This window comes from Balaenoptera acutorostrata, chromosome 16 (assembly GCF_949987535.1).
Source record: "Balaenoptera acutorostrata chromosome 16, mBalAcu1.1, whole genome shotgun sequence".
Lineage (NCBI taxonomy): Eukaryota > Metazoa > Chordata > Mammalia > Artiodactyla > Balaenopteridae > Balaenoptera > Balaenoptera acutorostrata.
In genome coordinates, this window is record NC_080079.1 from 63,178,234 (window position 1) to 63,199,410 (window position 21,177).

The following is a 21,177-nucleotide window of genomic DNA, read 5'->3' on the forward strand; positions in this document are numbered from 1 at the left end:
GCCTGACAATGCCTGGGTATTTATCTCTCAGACCTCATCCTTGTAGCCAACTCCAAACAGTTATCACCAGCTCTGCCATTCTGGTAAAAGAACATTCATCACACCCTCTGCACTTAATCGTGCTTCCCTTGTGCCTTTCACCCCTCAAGAGTAGGCAGTTTTTCTGACCTGCTTCCTGCTGGAAGTTACCCCTTTCCTACTGCTGCTAATTTTTTTCCCTGTTACTTTTTTTCCCCCCATTCCCCTCCCCACTCCAGCTTTATTGAGATATAATTGACGTACAAATTTTCCTGTTAAATTTTTACAACCCAATTGCTGCTGAGAATAAACGCAAAAAAGAGGACAGAGACACTTCAGATTCTGCTCATTGCGCGTTTTCATTTTTAATTAAATAAATCAAGTAAGCCATCAGGTGATGGGTTCACATTCTGTTCTGCAGAGAAGATCCTGACTGGTGGTGGCCACCAGCTTTCTGAAGGCAGCCCTGTGTTTCCAGGAGATTGTAGCCACGACAAGAACATCGGGGACATCGATGGCAAGGGGGCTGGGAGCAACACGGCCAAGCAGGCTGAGCTGCATGTTACACATACACACGTGCGGACACATATGTACATACCATGGCCACGAAGGGGTATCCTGTACTATGCGGCCATGAAACATGACAGAGGGCCAAAATTCTTGGCAAAAAGAGTTTGCAGGAACCAGGAGGGAGCAGGGGAGCCAGGCAGACTTGGCCTAGAAAGTACAGATGAAAGGGAGACTTCAGGGGGTGACCAGTTCAAGCCCAATGTTAGAAGAAGCCAGGAACATAGGTCATTTTATCTGACAAATAAATACAAATAAAACACCTGGTCTGCAATACAAGCTGGGCCCTGAAGATGGCACCGTGTAATCTTGGAAACACATAACTAATTAGTCCCCCATGCACAGTATGGAATGACAAAGGTCACAAGACCCTAGGCTCTTGAAGTTCTTAAGACATCTGAGCTGCCAATTCTGCTTCATCCTTTTGAGGTAAAGAGCAGCTTCCACTCTTCTGAAACCCTGGGCAGTTGAAAGGCCATGTGGCTACATTCAGGAAACCCTGGGCCGCCTTCCTCCCTTCTAGCTGGACCATGTGCTAGGAATCCTCACAGGCAAACCCATTAACTTTGGAACTCAGAGGACGCTCCTTCTTTAAATTTGTGCAGACTGACAAGATCCACTCCTTGGAGCTCGTCAGACTGCACGAGTTTAAAGAAGGAGCATCCTCTGCGGGCATCTGTTCCCCCACCCCACTCTCCCTGCCTCAGGAACCCATCCCTCTGAGACCCACCTTTGCTTTCAGCCTTTGGGGATGGGAGTGGGAGAGGACTGCCTTGGGGACACAGCCATCCAGTCTTCTGCCCCTGTCCTTCATAATCCAGGGCCTCATAGTCAATCAGGGCTGGAAGAGACCTTCAGGGTCAGGACCAGACCATCTGATGCTTACATCTCCTGTCTGCTCTCTAGGCCAAGCATACGTCTTCTGGGACAGGGACCTCCTGGAGCTCGTTCAGAAAGCAGAGGTGGAAGGGGAAGATGTTCTTGTAATGGGTTGGTTGGGTCCTCTGCTCTTAAGGGTTTGGTCAGCAGCTGCCCCATTAGACCACCCTCTGGCATAGCTCCCAGGCTGAGGGTGCTGGCAGACAAACATTTTTTTTTTTTTCCTGTTCATTTAGTTATTTTCAAGTGAGTGCATCACATAAAGGGACAGAGGGCTAGAATTTGCTTATGTCTCTCAACCTTAGTAATAAGTTGGTGATAACCTGCAAGGGCCGTGCTACAGAGATCTGCACATCTGCTTCTTCTTTTTCCCTCTTCATGGGACTCAGGAATCCTGCCCCCCCAAAAAATCCTCCTCCCAAAGACCCTTCCCCCCATGTCCTCATCCACTCCAAGGTTTATAAACAAGGCCCAGAGGAGAAGCCAGGAATGGGCAGCAGTGGCGACAGCCTGAGGGTGTTGGACACTGCCCTGTCTCACCAAGGCCTGGAATGTTCTGAACTATTTTTATAGGCTGGGCTAAAGAGGTCTTCATGAAGAAAAAGAAAAACGAATAAACGCTCATTGCTGAATGAGCCTCTTGTTCCGGGGAAGCTGGCGGCGGGCGGAGGTGAGGCCTCAACACTCCCTCTGTCTCCGGGCAGGTGGGTGCTGTGGAGGGGAAGGCTCGTGGGGGCCAGAGGGAGCAGAGAAACCAGGGCTGGCCTTGCTGGAAAAGGAGGCACTAGCTCCCAGCTGGACCACCTCCCCTAGCGCAGCTCCCTGCTGAAAACCCCTCACGCGTTACTCCAACCAGGTCCCATGGAGTGTAGAGTCAGTAGTCATCCCTCCTTCTCCTCCCTAAACCCCAAGGGTTCCCAGAGCATTGCTGAGCCCAAGGCAACACTCTCTTGAGTTGTGTCCTATTTCAGATACCTGGACAAAGGTAATATAGCAGAAAGGGCCTTACTGTCACATCTTCAAATCAACAAGAGGAAACCGAGCTAAAAAAATACCCTGCGGCCATCGTGACTCTCACGCTCTCAGTCTTGTCCTCTCGTGTATTCTGAATCGTCTTGGAGTGTCCTTGTATGTACAAAGTGAATGGTTTCTATTATTATTGTCTTTTTTGATTTGGGTACAGCTTTGAGTCCATGCAAAAAATAAAATATTTTCTGTCTCTTCTTTTTCACAAAATAAATAAATTAAGTCAACCTGCAGTGTACAAATTGTTAATGTCCTGAGAAGTCCCAAAGGTCCATTCTCGGCATAGTCCTCAGAGCTCAGGGGTGGAGGCCTTGGCCCCAGAGGCATAGGAAGGGAAGAAGGAAGAAGTCTGCAGTCCACACTAGGAGGGCCCCAGGAACCAGAGAGGGCCTTGGATAGAGGTGCCTGCCCCCTACCACCCCCAGGTGGGGAACAGTGGAGGGAGCAGGGCAAGGGCTGGGGAAGAATGGCCAGTACTTCTGGGCCTGCCAGAACCATCCTGGCCCCACTCTGCCCCAGGATCAAGTTTTCAGAGCTGGAGTCCCTTTGGACCCCAAATTAGAGCCATTTCCCGGCACAATTTATTCTTGGAACGGAAAACCTAGAGACTTCCTCGACTGGCTGAATCCATGGTGATGGAAACCCAGCAGCTCAAACGCACTGACTGTAATGGATCCCACAAGATGGCCACTGTCCTCACCTTTTCAAAGGCTGGCTTCCTGCCAGGACACACCCCCCTCTTCCCTATGGCAACATTAGCTGGACCCAGATCCTGTATTTCCCTGCTCCCCATAATACTCAAAACAAAACTCAGCCCTCTGGGCTTGACAATGAGACGGATCTGACACAGAGGTTGTCCAGGAAATCAGAAACAGCCCTTAGTGAACTGCTGATGCTTTCTGCAAGTTCTGAGGTGGTACTGAGTTCTGCTCCCCAGTTTGGGGTGGGAATGGGGGAAATGCTTCCACTGTGGGGACATCTGCTGCTTGGTCATAGGTCCCTGACGCCCCAGGAAATATGTTAGGACCTGGGAGAGATGTTCAAATCTGGCCTCTTCTTGGGGAGGGGGTGAGGATTGCTAATTTATGCTGCCTCTGGACACTCAGCAAAGAACACCACTGGTTTCTGAGATTTGTTCCACGTGGGATCAAACAGAAAAGCCCGTGGGGCACTGTGGGCTGCCATGTGGCCACCTCGGCTCTGGTCCTTCTGGAGGAAGGCTCCTCCTCCTCTTCCTCCAGCAGGAGCCAATGTGCTCCCCACTGGTCTTCCCGGCCCCCCTCAGCCCCTCAAGCCCACAATGCTTCCAAGCAGCACTCCTGCGGAAACAAACCTGAAAACACAGCCACAAGAAACCAAACCATAAATAACTTTAACAAAATAAAAAATAAAAACACTCTCCCCATCCCACATTGAGCAATACTCTTCCCAGAGCCCTAAATGAGGAATTCCAGACACTAACCACATAACCATGACGACCAACCATGTGGCTGACCTCTTTCCCCTGTCTTCTCAGGGGACAGGGTATCCTGATGTGACTTCTCCCTCAAGAGCACTCTGTATTTCCTTCTGGGCCTTGCCCCACAGAGGCCTGGCTGGAAATGACAGGACTCACGAGCTGCCTTTTGCCTCCAGGGACCACCGATGCTCCTGCCCGTCAGGCTTGAGGCAGCTTTCAAATACGGACCTGCTCTTGGGGAGCCAATTGAGCTAGGACAGGGCCTTCGGGCTGCAATCACACGAGGGTCAGCCATGCCATTTCAAACCATGCTGCCTGCTAGCAGCAAGGACATGAATGGGTCAGGGGAGGTAGCCAGGAGAATCTAAGGTGGGCAGAGGCCATGGACTTGGCAGTTCTGTATCCACCGTTCAGCCTCAAACTTGGATGGGGAACAGGGTCATGGCCCATGACCGTATATCATTCCCCCTTCCCCGAATAACTCTAAAAAGGTAACCAGAGGCTTTTCTTTAGGTGTGTGTTACAGATAAAGCATAAAGCAACAGGGAAGATTTTTTGTGTGTGTGTGTTTGTGTTTTTATGTTCTTCTGCCTGTGCGTGTGGTGTGAGTGTAGGTATTTGTCTTTATATGTGTATGTTTGTTTTGTAGCTCTACATAGAGCTGATTTCACTTCTCCCCAGGGACCCACCCAGATGCTACACTGGATTATGGAGAAATTCAGAAACTGAAAGGTTGACACTGAGTACAGCAGGGGGTCTGACTGTGACTAGTCAGTGTCTGAAACCCCTTTCGGTTGTTAAATATTTGTGGACTCTGACCCACAGGGTCTACAGGCACCTATGTGTGTTTCATGTATATTTCTGTGTGTGTATATGTGTGTGTGTGTGTGTGTGTGAGAGAGAGAGAGAGAGAGGGAGAGAGAGACAGAGGGAGAGAGAGAAGAGAAAGGCTTGTCAATAGGCTCGGGCCTGCCTGGGCCTGCTCAGGAGACCACAGCCCCCTAGGTCTGGGTTTGACAGCCCTCAACAGGACCGGCCACTGTCCTGTTCTCAGCGGGAAGCTCCAGGCCCACAGCTGCGGGGAAGCGAGCGGGCTGGGGGCCTACTTCTACAGCGCAGGCGCCACCTACGCCCTGCACGTCTTCCTGCCCACCCCTGCGGCGGCGCTGCAGTCTCCCAGCTGGCCTGGGTGAGGCAGGCAAGGCGGGACTTTCACCAGGAGGGGTGCTCAACGCCCCGGGTCCCCTACGTGACCCAGAAGGTGCCGCGCTCCTCCAGCAGGCTGACGGAGCGGTTGGAGAGTGAGGCGGCGTCCTGCACAAGCTTGTAGCCGAAGAGGCGCATGGCGGGGCCGCAGGCAGCCTGTACCACCTGCGCTAGCTTGAAGGGCATGCTGAAGCGCCACTTCTCAAACTGCTCCGAGGAGTTCTTCTGCGTGGAGTAGATGCCGTCGTGCGCCGCCTGGGTGTTCTTCTGGATCCAGTCCTCCACCTGCGGGGTCAGGGGAATGCCTGCAAAGCGGTACATCTCCTGGGCCTTCTGCAGCGGCCTAAGGGCCACGTCCTCGTAGCGCACCAGCATGTAGCGGCCCCGCAGCCAGGCCGGCTGCCTCAGGCCCAGCTCAGCAGACTGGCGGATGCTCTCACAGTTGCCCTTCAGCCGCTGCACCTCCTCCTCCCTCAGCTGGTCCTGTCCCTTGGCCAGCCACTTCTTCCAGGTCTCGTACTTGTCGGCGAAGGCCACCATGCGGGAGGCTAGTACAGCGCGGGGGTCGCGCACCAGCTGGATGACGCGGAGGTCCAGGCGGGGGTCCTCGGCCAGCGGCTGCAGGAACTCCAGCTGCCGTATGCGGACGGCCTTGATTGCCATGTGCTCCTTGCGGCGGCAGGCCTCGGCGGCCAGCGTCATGTTGAGGAGGCCGCAGCGGCGGTTCTTGCAGGGGTACTTCTCGAAGACCTTCTTGACGAGGGGCGTGCAGACGGGGTCCTCGCAGAGGGAGCGGCTGGAGCCCCGGCGGAACACGAATTGGGTCAGGTGATCCTCGGGTGCCGGGATGATGAAATGCTCCAGGAGGTACAGGTCGCACAGGAAGAGCTGCTTGAGCACGTCGCGGTATACCAGGGCCGAGCCCGCGGCGTTGGCGCCGCCCTGCTCGAAGGACACCGTGCGCTCGATGTGCCACAGCGGCTCGAAGAGGTAGAAGATGTTGCCCTGCTGATTGAAGAACTCGCCCACAAACGAGGAGCCCGTGCGGGTGGTTGCCATGAGGAGCAAGTGGCGCCGGGGCGGGGCCTCGGCGGGTGGGCGGGACTCCTGCTGCTGCTCCGGCTCCCACTCTGCGGTCTCCTCCGCAGCCTCCTCTGCCGGCGCCACGCCCAGCTGCAGACTGAGGTTTCGCAGGCGGCTCTGCAGCTGCGTGAAGGCCGAATCCAGCTCACTCAGGGACAGGAGAGATGCGTTCTCGGCCAAGACTAGGGCTGGGTCGGTGCTATTGGCATCTACCAGGGATTGGGGGATCTGCTTCAGTTTGTCCGAGACCCTGTGAGAACAGAGGGATACCGGGGTCAGTGACGGACTGGGGACTCCATCCCCTGTGCCACCCTGAGGAGCATCCCAGGATAATCACCCAGAAGCCGACTTTGAGGCAAGGATTTGAGTGTAAGTAGTTTATTTGGGACTTGATCACAGGAAGAACGGGTAGAGGGGTTGGGAAGTGAGGCAGGGAGGAGAGGAAGTCCATAAGGGTGAGCAGGCTACCCCTGTGGCCAAATCGCTCTGCTGGAGGAACCCCAGGAGATGGGGTAGATAGAACACACCTCAGGATTCTCTACCCAAGGGGTGTGAAGCTCACAGCTGGCCTTGACTGCGGGCGCCTCCCAGAGGCATTTACTCCCCAGGACTTGTGGCTTGCCAGTGTGCAGGTGGAGAGAATGCCCTCAGGTGGAGAGTTGCAGAAGCTTGCAGTAGGACCCAGTAGGCACAAACTGGAGCAGTCCATGCTAAGGAACCCAGGCAGGGCACTGACATAGTGCCTACTACATAGCCCTATTCCTAACCTACCCATCCTGGTTGATGCTTTCTTGCAGGGGTTGTGCTTGGGAGAGAAGGTCTGTGAAATCTTTCTGTGTCTAGCAGGCCCACTAGCAGGGCCACTGCACACAGCGGTACACTGCCAACTCTAGGGGGCAGCATTCCCAGCGTAGCTGTTGTGAGTGCACACCCCTGGAGTTGAACAGTGCACAACCTGGGCAGCTGAACATGGCAACCCTGCCCACCAGGGTATCTGTGCCAGGACCCTGCCTCACCTTCATCCATGACTTCAGATTGGTATAGGAGATATGCTGTTAATGTGAGGCATCATCCTAGGCCAGGAAGTTAATTAATAATAATAACCATGGCCAGCAAGTACAGGACACCAACTGTGTGTCAGGCACAGGGCTAAATGCTTTTACATTTTCTTGTTTAATCTTAACAACAAGGCAGGCCCCATCATTAGTCACATTTTACAGAAGAGGGACTTAAGACAGAAAAGTGAAATAATTTGTCTAAGCTGTCACAGCTAGAAAGGGCCAGAATCAGGGGAATTCCCTGGCGGTCCAGTGGTTAGGACTCCATACTTCCACTGCAGGGGTCATGGGTTCGATCCCTGGTGGGGGGACTAAGATCCTGAAAGATGTGTGCTGCGGCCAAAAAAAAAAAAAAAAAAGTGCCAGAATCAGGATTCCAACTCAAATTGCCTGAGTCTGGAACCCAAGTCTCACAGCTGTGCAGTCATGAGGACATGGGCATGACCTACTGCCTGGGCACAGGAGAGGTCTGATGATTACTGGTTGAGGGATTGCCTTTGTAGCTCCACAGAGAGCCCTATAGCTACCTCTCTGCCCCCACCCACCCCACCTTGATAGGGAAGACTTGTGCTTGCATCCCTCACCTTGATATGATTTTATTTTCCTTTTCAATGAAGACAAAAACCACCACCACAAAAGCCAGGAAAAGGGCATATTTGCTCCTCATTCTCAGGCTGTGCAGAAAGTGTCGGCAGTCCTGGGGCAAAGTGAGTCCTTTCTCCATGGGGAAGGGTGGGGCCATGGGCACTCAGCTTGGGGCCATCACTCAGGACCTGGCTCGTCGTTCAGGTGGGGGACACCTGGTCCTGTGGAGAGATGAGCGGTCAGGACACCCTTGTCTGTAGATGAGAACAAACAGGAGCTTTTCCACCAGACTTTTGGGGACCACAGCCCTGTTGTGCCAGAACCCCAGACCCACTCTCCCAATGGACTATGCCCCAGAGACTTGAAATGAGGTCATTCAAAATACCAATGAACCTTCTGATTCGTCCATGTCACTTCCATTCTCACTTCCTTTGACCTCACACATGACTGAAAGGCAAGTGGATGAAAAGAATACTCCTTGCGATAAACATGTTTGCAATAGCAAAAGAGTGAAACAATCTAAATAAAATATGATGGAGCAAGCAATGGATTATTATGCAGCCACAAAGAATAATGTGGTGGATCTACTAATGCTGACGTGAATAATCTACTATATATTGGGCTGGCCAAAAAGTTCGCTCGGGTTTTTCCATAAGATGTTACAGAAAAACCCAAATGAACTTTTTGGCCAACCCAATATGTTATAATTTTATATATAAATAATGTATATATATTATAGATAAGCAAGCTGCAGACATAGTGTGTTTATATAGGATAGGGTTTCTTACCCTCAGCACTATTGACTTTTTAAAAAATTTTTATTGGAGTATAGTTGATTTACAATGTTGTGTTAGTTTCTGCTGTACAGCAGAGTGAATCAGTTATACGTATACATATATCCACTCTTTTTAAGATTCTTTTTCCATATAGGTCATTACAGAGTTCCCTGTGCTATACAATATGTCCTTATTAGTTATCTATTTTATATATAGTAGTGTGTATATGTCAGTCCCAATCTCCCAATTTATCCCCCCGCTTTCCCCCCTGGTAACCATCAGTTTGTTTTCTACATCTGTGACTCTATTTCTGTTTTGTAAATAAGTTCATTTGTACCCTTTTTTTATATTCCACATATAATCAATATCGTATGATATTTGTCTTTCTCTGTCTGACTTACTTCACTCAGTATGACAATCTAGGTCCATCCATGTTGCTGCAAATGGCCTTATTTCGTTCTTTTTTATGTCAGCACTAATAACATTTTAGATCAGATAATTCTTTGTTGTGGGGATTGTCCTGTGCCTTGTAGGATGTTTAACAGCATCCTTGGCCTCTACTCATTAGATAACAGTAGAATCCCCTTTGCTTAGATGTGATGATCAAAAATATCTCCAGACATTGTCAAATGTCCTCTGGGCAGGGGGGAGGTGCAGAATCATCCCAGGTTGAGAACCTCTGATGTAGTATGATCCCATTTGAAAAAAAAAAATTAAGGGAGAGAAAAGTGGACTGTGACACAGTCACAAGGCCTGTAACAAAGGGACGGGTAGGTCAGGAGAGAAGGGTGGGGTGAGTCTTAACGTTTGCTGTGTAACATTGTGCACTATTAGGAATTTTACCATGCAGATGTATAATTTTTGTTTTTGTTTTTTTTGGCTGCGTTGGGTCTTCGTTGCTGCGCGCGGGCTTTCTCTAGTTGCGATGAGCGGGGGCTACTCTTCGTTGTGGTGCGTGGGCTTCTCATTGCGGTGGCTTCTCTTGTTGCGGACCATGGGCTCTAGGTGCGCGGGCTTCAGTAGTTGTGGCTCGCGCGCTCTAGAGCGCAGGCTCAGTAGTTGTGGCACACGGGCTTAGTTGTTCTGTGGCATGTGGGATCTTCCCGGACCGGGGATTGAACCGGTGTCCCCTGCATTGGCAGGCAGATTCTTAACCATTGTGCTACCAGGGAAGTCCCGGATGTATAAATTTTAAAAAATTAAAGGTTTTCCACCATAGCATGTGAATTCTAACAAAATCCTTCACATGGCCTCGGCCTTCAGGTCTCAGCTTCGTGGGGCAGCTTCCCCAGGGTAGGTTAGGGCCCCCTCGGCCCCGCCACAGTACAAAGACTCCCTTTAGCACCTGAGACTTTGTCATAAAGCAGGCCCACTTGTATGACTTGTTCAGTGCTGATCATCCCTTTGTGGAGGGCAGGGAGTTTGTCTGGGTCCCTCATTATCCCTTAGCACTGGACCAGGCACACAGGAGACACTCATGCACGGCTGCTAAATGACAGAATGGTTAAAGGAATAAATGACACTTAACGCAAAGTGTATATATTTTTTAAAGCTGGAGTAAAAACACCATTGCCCAGTGGAGCCTGAATCACCATTTCTTTCACTCGTCCTCACCATCACACACACACTGTCCCGTACCACAAGCCCCAAGATTCCAGCACAACCCCCTCTTCCAAAAGTCTATCCCTTTCTCCACGAGGACCCTTATCCATGGGAGACAGTCTGCTCCAAGTTTGGAAAAATCTTATTGTGACCTTGTGCAGGACATCCAGGACCATCCTTCTTCCAAGCTGATGACATGGGGGAGTGGGAGGGCAGAAAGGAGGGTCCCAGGGCTGTACCTTCATCACACAATGGAAGTGGCTTTAGGGACAGCCAGAAAATCTACCCTCTGGAGAAAGCAGTGAGGCTTGTGAGAAGACAGATGTGTACCCTGGCAGCTGGAGTGGAGTTCCTCAGCTGTGCAGGGCAGAGTGGTGGTGGGGCAGTGGGCAGCTCTCCCTGGCAGAATGCTGGGGTGCTTTGTGAGTGTGGGTAGTTGGAGAGGAGCCAGGAGGGAAGAGGGCTGCAAGGCCAGTTCAAGGGCAACTGAATATTTTTGCCTCTTCCTAATTCTTCTGGGCCATTTCCTATGCACTCATTAAACAAATATTTTCTGAGCACCTACTATGTGCCATTCTAGGCACAGGCAATACAGCAGTGCAGAAGCAGACCCGGCCCATGCCCTCATGGGGCTTACACTCTGGTTGAAAGAGTCAACTAGAAGGATATGGGTAGATGAAATTTATTGAAATTTATAAAGTTACTACTCTATGCCTGGTGTCATGCTAAGCGCTTGATTTGCATTTCCTCATTTCACAAAAGCCCTATTAGGTAGCAACCATCCCATTTTACAGATGAGGAAACTGAGGTTGAGAGAGATTAATTAATTTGCCCAAGGTTCCTCCAGCAGTAGCCCGATCACCCCTCCCAGATCTACGTCATTCCAGCCTCTTGATGTTCCACAGTGACACCCCCACCCCACCCCCGCCATAGCACATGTGGTTGGGCTTTCCAGCTGATGGTCTGTCTGTCTCCCATTCCCAGACTGCAAGTTCTCTGAAGTCAGGACCAGCGTCTAGAATGGCACCCACCACATATCAGCTGCCCAGCAAACCACTGGTGAGTCAACCCGTTGAAGCTGGTGCCTGGAAGGCTGTCAGCATTCATTTGCAGAATGCCGGGCAGGGCCATGTTCCTCATGCACCCAGTTTAGCCTGGGGTGGGATACGAGGCCACCTATCTTGCTGGGAGGGTGAGCCCCAGTACTGAGTCTGCAGACCACAAAGCGTTGAAATCCTGGCTTTCTTCCCTCTCGGCTCTCAGCTGAGAGTTGCCTGGGTCTGATGATGTGAGGGAAGCAGAAGGAGCTAGGACCAAAAGTCCTGGGCTCTCGTCCTTTCTGCATGTCTACCACGCTGTGTGGCATTGTATAAGGGACTTAACCTCTCTGGGCCTCACTTTCTTCACTGGTAGCATGGAAAGGGTGGTTCCTACTGCATAAAGTTGCTGTGAGGAGCAGTATCTGGTACATGGGAGAGGGAGAAAAGGCAGGTGTGGCCCAGGGGGAGTTGCGTTCACTGTCCTCTCTCTTTTGGGTCTAACATCTTTGGTAAGATTTAGAACTTTGGCTGCCTCGATGACAAAGATCCTGAACCTTCTCCTCCCCTCCCTTCCGGGCACTGTTTCTATTTTTGAGTCGCTGTCCCAGCCCCCTCACCCCCCGAATAATACCAGATTCCTGAGAACCTTCACGACATTGCCCTAAAAGGAAGACACAAGGGTGAAAACTCCCTCCAAATGAAACCGCAGGCAGGCTGTTGGCTCCTTTGCCCTGCCCAGGCAGGCTACCCCTAGGGTTAGCTTTGGCAGGCCAGCAGGCAAGTGGGCAGGCAGGCGAGAGAGGTTTAGACCCGGGGGTAGCAGAGGGTCACAGATGCCAGGAGGTCACGGGCCATGAGGGACGAGGACAGGGCTGGGATGGAGGTCACTCAGGTAGAACCTGGCCTGCAGGAGGCCCTTTGCAAGAAGTGTGTCTGTGATATCTGTGACACTGGACAAAACTTTGTGCTACCTCCCTCCCCAAACCCGTGGTGCCCCCCTTACTTAGCTCATGGGAAGAATGAAAAATCTCTTCCTTTTCTTGACGGATGCCATCTCCCAGGGGAGTACTTGATACCTTTCCTTCCCCCAACACCAGCAAAAGGAAATTGTGACAGCCAAAGGAAAAGGTGGTACGTCCCTGCTGGGATGCCAGTGGAGGTCATATTTCCAGGGCACCAGGGTCAGTGCTGAAGAAGGCCAGGGGCATGTGCCAGCCCAGCTCTGCCTGGATGCAGTGGGGAGTGGGGCAGCCGTCCTGGGCCCAGTTATACTCAGTACTCAGCTCAAATGTCCCCTCCTCCGGAGTCCTTCCCTGACCACTGACCTAATGTTGACCATCTCCCCTCTCCCTATCATGTTCCCTCTCAGCACCCTGCTTTATTTCCTTCCGGGATGGAAATGTACTTGTTTGCTGCCTGTTTCAGTCACTGGAATGTGAGCTCCCTGAGGGGAGAGCTCTCTGTCTGCTTCATCTTTGTATGCCCAATGCCCTGCTCCATGTGCACCAGGCATAGTAGGTGTCTCATAATTTTTGTAGAATGAATAGATGGATGCCTTTTCCAAAGCACTTAGCCCACTGTGAGATGCTTAATCATTCTAAGTTGATGGAAAATACAAAGAGGAAGAAGAAAAAGCCATTGTTCCCTGGGTGAAGCATATGTGTGCGCTGTGACCTGTGCTGTGGGTGTGCACTGATTATATGCCGAGTGTGTACTACAAGCATGGGCTGAGTGGATACTACACGTATATACTACTTGTGTGTGCTACGAGTGTGTACTATGGGCAAACCTTGGCGCTTGGGGCTTCACATACATCAGTCTCTTGAATTACATCAACACAGGATGCCTTTTTGAGGATAAAGAAACTAGGCCTTGTGGCTTTCAGTTTCAAGTCTCTCCAGCTATGTGCTAACAGTAGGGAGGGCAGAAACCAGCGAAGGCATCCCAGGCAATCTCAGTGAGGGAGCACTGGAAAGAAAGCAGGCTGCGATCTGAGGCCCGAAACTCTAGGCACCAGCTCCCCTACCCGGCTCTCCCCTCGGAGGCCTTTCTGCTCAGGCCTCCCTCGTGACCTTGCAAGGGGCCTTCACAAGAGAACAGTTTTCTACTTGGATGGCTCCCAGGCAGGCCCTGGGCCCGCCGCTGCCTCCCGTTGGGGGGGGTGGGGTCCCAGGGTCTGCTGTGAACGGCGCTCTGATAAGGGATGGGCCCTGCCCGATGTTGCATCAGGCAGCAAAGCTCCACTCCCCTCCCTTGGCTTGCTCGGGGCCAAGAGCACAGTGGGGACTGGGGCCTCAGCTGTGGCAGGCCCTGCTCACACCGTTTCCACTGGGCAGGAGGAGGAGCTGCCTGAGCCGAGGGAGGCCAGGAGCTGAGACGGAGGAGGATCCTGGGCAGAGGTGTGAGCAGTGAGGCCCATCGTGGGAAAATTCTGAACTAACTCATGAGCTGCAGCCCTAGGGGGCCGGGAGGCTGCCCCAACCATGCCGTGTCGCCAGACACCTGGGAAGGGAGACCTCGGGGGGCTTTCTGTGAGTTGTCTCTGGATCCCCTAGAGTGGAGACGGAGGGCAGGAGCACACGTGCTCATAGGTGACCTCTGCTTGGGAGATGCAGGAGTCCATCCAGTGGCCTGTCCAGGCAAGGTTCTGTTTCACAGAGGGACGTCCAGAGATGGCTTGGGCTGTCGAGCTTAGTGTCTGACAAGAGAGTAAATGGCCAGGAGCCGATGGATGAACCAGTGAGAGAAGGAATGAGAGAACGAGGAAGTGGATGGAGGCCTGGCTGATGGATGGTCCCTTGCGCAGCCCGGGGCTATCATTCCTCCCCAGGTCCCTCACATCCCAGGGCTCCAGCTTCCTCTCCCAAGAACAAACCATCTAAAACTTCCTTTTGGGCACATGTCCAACCTCAGCCAAGATAGAGCCAGAGTACGTGCTCCAAAGGTGGAGGTATGTGTCACCTGAGTGGCAGTGGGCATCCAAGAACTCGTGAGAAGCTGTGGGCCAGAGCCACGAGGTGGACCACGGGGCTGAGGTCAGCCTGGTGAGGGTGGGGCCTCCACAGACTCGGAGGGAGCCAGCCCCGGCCGGGACAGACCCCGCTGCCCCTCGGCCCTGTTTGGCTGTGCGGGGGTATCGGGCAGCACACTCTCTACCCCCATCGGACACAGCCACTTCACCAGGGCTTGCTCAGCTGTGTGAGACGCACATCCTGTGCAGAACGCTGATGGCTGTGCAGATACGGGCCCCGAGAACAGTCCCAGCCTCCCTATCTGCACAGGTACCTCCCGTGCCTCTCACGCTGAACCCTAGGCCCTGGGCCACGTCGGAGCCGACCCACTGCTCTGGGCTTTCCAGCCCTCGCCCAGTCAGGAGCTGCAGCAGAGGCTGGAGTGCAGGCGGCCCACAGCCATGCAGCCAGGCAGCCTGGTGAGGAGTCTGTTGGCTTGTTTGGAACCGACCTGGACGTGGGCCGAGAGTCGTGGCCAAGGATGTGCGCCCAGCTCTGGAAGTCCAGTGTGTGAGAAGCGACTTGCGTGTCTCAGCAGACAGGGCTGGCTGAGTAACTGCGGTGCACTGGCTCAATGAAAGCAAGCCAGGCAGGGGTTAAAAACGCTGATGCGCAGCTACAAAAATGGAGTATTAAGTGATGATTCTTTTCACTTTCTACCCTTTTGGATTTGAATTTTTGACAACCATGCATATGTACCACTTTAATTAATAAGCTTTAAAATCTCATCTGAAGCTTGGGCTTCCCTGGTGGTGCAGTGGTTGAGAGTCCGCCTGCCAAGGCAGGGGACACTGGTTCGAGCCCTGGTCTGGGAAGATCCCACATGCCGCGGAGCAACTAGGCCCGTGAGCCACAGCTACTGAGCCTGTGCGTCTGGAGCCTGTGCTCCGCAACAAGAGAGGCCGCGATAGTGAGAGGCCCGCGCACCGCGATGAAGAGTGGCCCCTGCTTGCCGCAACTGGAGAAAGCCCTCGCACAGAAACGAAGACCCAACACAGCCAAAAATAAATTAAAAAAAAAAAAATCTCATCTGAAGCTTAAAAAGAGAAATGTAAGATTACTTTGGAAGCGGTGTGGAAAATGCATTGGAAGAAGGAAGGACTGGAGGCCGGGAGAGCGGGCTGTCCCTTCTGCACTGGTCCAGGAGAGAGGAGGCGGCCTGAGCAAGCAGGGACGGAGTGGACAAGAGGAAGGACAGACACGTGACACCTTAGGGAAACCCGCGTGGTGCCTGTGACTTGCATAGCGTGGATGAGCCTTGAGGACAGTATGCTTATGAAGTGAAATAAGCCAGACACAAAAGGACAAATCCCGTACGATTCAACGTACATGAGGTACCTAGAGGAGCCAAATTCGTAGAGACAGAAAGGAGAAGGGTGGTTGCCTGGCCCTGGGGGGAGGGGAAATGGGGAGTTGGTGTTTAATGAGGACATAGTGTCAGTTTGGGAAAATGAAAAAGTTCTGGAGATGGATAGTGGTGAAGGTGGCACAACAACATGAATGCACTTAATGCCACTGAACTGTGCACTTAACAATGGTTAAAATAGTACATCTTATGGTGTGTCTATTTTCCACAGTAAAAAAAAAAAAATGAATTCATAAACAATAGGCAGGGTGAAGGAGGGCAACAGAGGACTCCAGGAGGATCCCTGGTTCCTTCCTTGGACAGCATTCCTGTTCTCTGCTGCACCCACAGTGCCTGGCACGTGGCAGGGCTCATAACGTTTGTGAGGTGAATGAATGGATTCATAACTGTGTTTAAGAATTGGCTGAGTTTCTTGTAGTTTCTCTTCCCCCGTGTTAGTGAGGAAGATGATTAACATGCCATTGATTTTATATATATAGAGAGAGAGAGGGAAAGAGACAGAGACAGAGAGACAGACATAGAGACACAGACAGACATTTTGGAAAAGCCTGAACAAATTATACAGTGACTGTCTTGACTTCTTTGCTTTTACATATTGACTTTGAAGCCCTGTGACCTTAGGAAAGGAACTTAAACTTGAGTGGTTTCATTATTTATAAATGGGACACTTACAGCATCTACTGTATACTCAGTGGTCATGAGGAATTCAATAAGATGCTAGTGAAATGCTTAATCCAAGCCCAAGTTGCGATAAATGGTCCTACTAAGGAACCACTCACCCTGTCTTTACAGATGCAGCAGACTCTGTGGCTTGTGACTAGTGGCAAGTACTGGAATGGTTGCAGTGGGGTGGGGGTCTCAGTCCCCTAAAAATACCAGGGTGATAACCTGATGTGACCACAGCTAGAAACACCCCTCAGGCAGAGCCAACATCTGCTCATTTATGCATTTATGCATTTATGCAGAGCATTTGGCTCTGGGCATCTCATCCTCACTCTCAGCCTCATCTGGGGATAAACTTGCTGACTTTCGCCGTCCCAGGCACTGCAGTCACCTGTAGCCCTGAAGCAGCAGAGCAGCCGGAGAGAGACCCAGAAACACCATAGGCAGAACCCTTAAGGATGCTCTCTCCCCAGCTTCCCTATAGGCCAGAGCTGCTCACAAATTCCATACGGCCCCGCATCTCCAGGAAGTGCTGAGTGCGCTGACAGGAGTGTGGCTGCAGAATGGCAGAAGCCACGGGGTACAATGGACCCCTGCGGAGTAGCCAGCTCCACTCTGGCTGTGGTGAACAGAGGCATCAGGCCTCAGATCTGTCAGGCTGAGGTCAAGTTGAATGCCAGTGGATTTTGCCCCCAGGACAAAATCATGCTGTCAGCAGGGACTCAGGCCAGCAGCCTTACACAAAGCAGCTCGGCTTTCCAACTCTAGCTGTACTTGCCTTCAACTGTGCAAGTGTGCATTTCTTTCGGAAAGGTCCAAGAGAAATCTGTCCTATATACTACCCCACCAATCATGAAAAACATGGCTTTTGCCCTAAAACTGCAGAACGTCAGGATTGGAAAGGGCTTGGAAATTTTCTTGTCCACCCTTCCTCATTTTTCATCTATAGCAATTCAGGTTCAGAGAAGGGAAGTGCTTGACCAAGGCATAACTGGGTGGTGACAAAACTTGAACTACTACATAGGTCTCCTGCCTCCCAGGTTAGTGATGGCCCCGCCAAACTTTATCACCCTGACTCTCATAGCTTAGCCCACTCAATAACCTTCAGCACGGGGATGTCAAATAAATGGTACACATTCCACTCAGCAGTCCTATGCCTGGGGCAGACATCACTAATCAATCATTGTCCTCTTTTCAGCTGAGACTAAATGTAGCCTCATAAGCCTTCTCAGTGCAGTGCCAATCCATTAGAGCTGGCATGTGAGATAAAACCAGTTTGCCCCTCCAACTTTACGGGATCCTTACTGGCTACCAAACAAAAGTCCTCACCCCCCTTTAGCTTACCATTCTGCTGTCTGACATCACCCCTCAATGCCAGCCAAATTCCAGGTCTCCTCCTACACAAACCCTCCATTCTAGCACATGTGCCTTGTACATCCATCCTCCAAGCCTTTCATTTAACACATAAAGGCCTTTACTGAACAAAACACCACAGATTACAATTAATGGTGAGGTCACTAAGAATAGTTAAAGCATCAAAATTTGCCAAAAAAAAAAATTGCTTTTGAAAAGAACTGCAATGGATGCAAGGTTCTTATAATTCTACCTTTCTCCCTCGCTTGGCTTGTGCTTTCATGAACGAGAGTGGAGGTGGTGTTACAGAGAGCCTAGGACACTGCACAAAACGGCTGCCAATCCATTCCACACCACAGCTGGCAAAGATCTTCATACGGCTAATTTTATATTGTTACTCACATGCCTTTATATGTTTTTATGAATACGAGCCAAAATTTTAGAAGTCTTAGGGCTTTCCTACAAAGTGTTTTTTGGATTTTGGGAAAATTTGGGCAAGTCCATTGGAGTGTGTCTTGAGTGTGAACATAATCTGCCATGGGTATTACAGCAGAAAAAGGTTGAGGCCAATTGCCTAAAGAAACCATATAAAGGCAAATCAAAATGATGCGTGGTGCCACTTCTTCCCATAATAGATTGAAGAACCAAATGTTCCATAATATATTGTGTGGGTGAAGTTCTAGGGAAACAACTGGCAGAAACTTGGTGCTCACCAGGTACCCACATGCCCTCTACCTTCCCCAGCCCCTCCTGCAGTTAGGTTGGGCCAGTGACCAGGTTCTGACCTGTGGGGATGTAGGTTAAAGTGATATAAGCCACTTCAAGTCCTGGTCCTTAAAATGATCCCACACATTCCCCAGGTCCTCTCTTCTCTTGCTGTGGCAAGACTGGAGGCCAAATGTTCCAACTAGCTTAATACAAGGTGGAAGCAGCCCAGATACTGAGCCGCTGCTTGGAGAGTCACCCCACCTGCATCAGATGTGATGCAAGTACAAACTTAGCCTTTGTGGTGCTGAGCCACCAGGACAGGATTTCTGAGATAACTGGGAAGAGAAAAACTCTCAGTGCATAAGCCCAGGATCCCCTTCCTGCTTTCTCCTACTGACTGACATTCCTAAGGGGACTTTCTGCAGTGGAGAATGTCCATGTAAGGGACAGATGGAGAAGAGAATTTCTTTTGCTCCCTGTTTTTTTTCCAATCCTACTGTCTTCAATGCAGAGGATACAGAATTTGGATCGTCCAGGGTGGTCTGCAGTCCCACAGTTTCCTCAAGCCCCCATTTAATCCTTCCTGTTAACAGTAGGCAGGAGCTTTATTCCTTGTGACTCTTCTCTTTTTCACCAGGGAGTTCTGCCCACCATCCAGGCGCCAGATCTGTAGGGGAGGTAGCGGTAGGAGAGAGGGGAGCAGCCTGGGTCTTAGCCCACACTGACTACTGCTATTGTCTGGGCTGATCAATGGCCACGAAGGAGTCCATCTATACCCAGCCCTTGGAGAGGAGAGACAGAGTCTGAAGGTGGGGAGAGAGGTCCAGGCTGTCAATGTCTAACTGCTCTGAGGGCTAGACAGGGGGCACTTGAAATCAGACTTGGTTTGGGTGCCAGCTCTCCCATTTATTCTCTAGTGACTTTTAAAATTAATTAATTAATTAATTTATAGCTGCGTTGGGTCTTCGTTGCTGTGCGTGGGCTTTCTCTAGTTGTGGTGAGCGGGGACTGCTCTTTGTTGTGGAGCACAGGCTTCAGTAGTTGTGGCACGTGGGCTCAGCAGTTGTGGCTCGCGGGCTCTAGAGCGCAGGCTCAGTAGCTGGTTGTAGTGCACGGGCTTAGTTGCTCCGCGGCATGTGGGATCTTCCTGGACCAGGGCTCGAACCCATGTCCCCTGTATTGGCAAGCAGATTCTTAACCACTGTGCCACCAGGGAAGCCCTCTCTGGTGATTTTTTTTTTATATAAGATTTTTAAAAATTATTTATTTATTTATTTATGGCTGTGTTGGGTATTCGTTTCTGTGCAAGGGCTTTCTCTAGTTGCGGAGAGCGGGAGCCACTCTTCATCGCAGTGCGCGGGCCTCTCACTATCGCGGCCTCTCTTGTTGCAGAGCACAGGCTCCAGACGCGCAGGCTCAGTAGTTGTGGCCCACGGGCCGAGTTGCTCCGCGGCATGTGGGATCTTCCCAGACCAGGGCTTGAACCCGTGTCCTCTGCATTGGCAGGCAGACCCTCAACCACTGCGCCACCAGGGAAGCCCTCTCTGGTGATTTTAAGCAAGGTATTGAACTGCTCTGAGCCTGGGTCAGCCCCACAGGGTTGCTGTGAGCATCAGGTAAGCTTGTGTGAGGCTCTGAAAATAAGGAGGACTGCACACAGGCTGGTCATTATTACAGGTCTGGACCAGTGTGAGCCAGATCCTGTCTATGCTGATGGCACTGTTGGTTTACACTCTGCATGCACATCTCTCTCCCAGCTGGGCTGCAGGCTGCCGCAGGGGAAGGACACTGGCTGATTCACTTTGCCTTTTCCCATGGAACCAGCCCAGAAAATCCTTGCCTGCTGTGGCTTTGCTGCTGCTATTACTACGGGCCAAGGACCCTCCTTTCTGGCATGATTTGGAGGGCCGCTCACCTAATGCATCAGGTCCCAGGCCTAGATACACCTGGATGTGGCAGTTGCCAAACGGTTTCAGCCTTCTCAGCTGGGAGGGCAAGTCATTTCAATTCCTGGGCCAAGGCCGATAAATTGGAAGTGGCTGCCTGAAGCGTGTTTGAAAAGGTCGATCTCCGCAGGAAAAGAGTGTGGTGACTGCTTGGTGATGTCTGCTGCGGCTAGAGGGGTAGCATGCTGTTGTGCGTTTGCTGAATCTGCTTGAGCACTGCTTTTCGACCCTGACAGCGTGTGAGAATTATCTGGAGTTTCAGAAATTGCTGAGGCCCAGGTCCCACACCCAGAGATTATGATTGAATTGGTCTGGGTATGGCTTGGGCATCAATTGTTTAAAGCTCCCCAGGTGATCGAAGATTGAGAGCCATGCCTTAGAGAGCACCCAGCTTCCTTAGAGAGCGCCACCTCCGGGCATCTCAGACAGCAGAGCTGCTGCCGGTGTGCACCCTAGCTCAGCAGCAAGGCCATACTGACAGGAGGGTTGCTGATCTCTTGTTGACCAGGGGTGGATGCCGGGTGAACATGCCAGTATTCTTGTTTTACTTGGGATACGGTACTTGGGAAGCTTTTAGGCCTATGTTTGAGTGGTCCATTTAAAACCAGCTCCCTTATACCGTGGCATACTGCTCAGCAATAAAAAGGCATGCACTACAGATACAACAACTTGAATGAATTTGGGAGGTATTGAGTGAACAAAGCCAATTTCAAAAGGTGACATACTGCATGATTCCATTTATATAACGTTCTTGAAATGACAAAATTTTAAGATAGCAGAACAGATTAGTATTGCCAGGAGTGAAAAAATGGTGAGGGCAGAAGGGAAGTT

At 51.3% G+C, this 21,177-nt stretch overlaps 1 protein-coding gene across 1 annotated transcript in view; it reads right to left on the reverse strand.

Moving 5' to 3' along the window:
• Nucleotides 1–366: 366 nt before the first annotated feature.
• CHST3 (carbohydrate sulfotransferase 3) overlaps nucleotides 367–21,177 on the reverse strand; it is a 41,572-nt gene continuing 20,761 nt past the window's right edge. Inside the window, exons 2-3 of the mRNA XM_007167714.2 lie at nucleotides 7,881–8,102; nucleotides 367–6,488 (exon numbers count right to left, since the gene is read on the reverse strand). Of these exons, the coding sequence (XP_007167776.2) occupies nucleotides 5,195–6,488; nucleotides 7,881–8,038 (1,452 nt within the window). The 5' untranslated portion in view covers nucleotides 8,039–8,102 and the 3' untranslated portion in view covers nucleotides 367–5,194. The remainder of the gene's footprint in view (nucleotides 6,489–7,880; nucleotides 8,103–21,177) is intronic.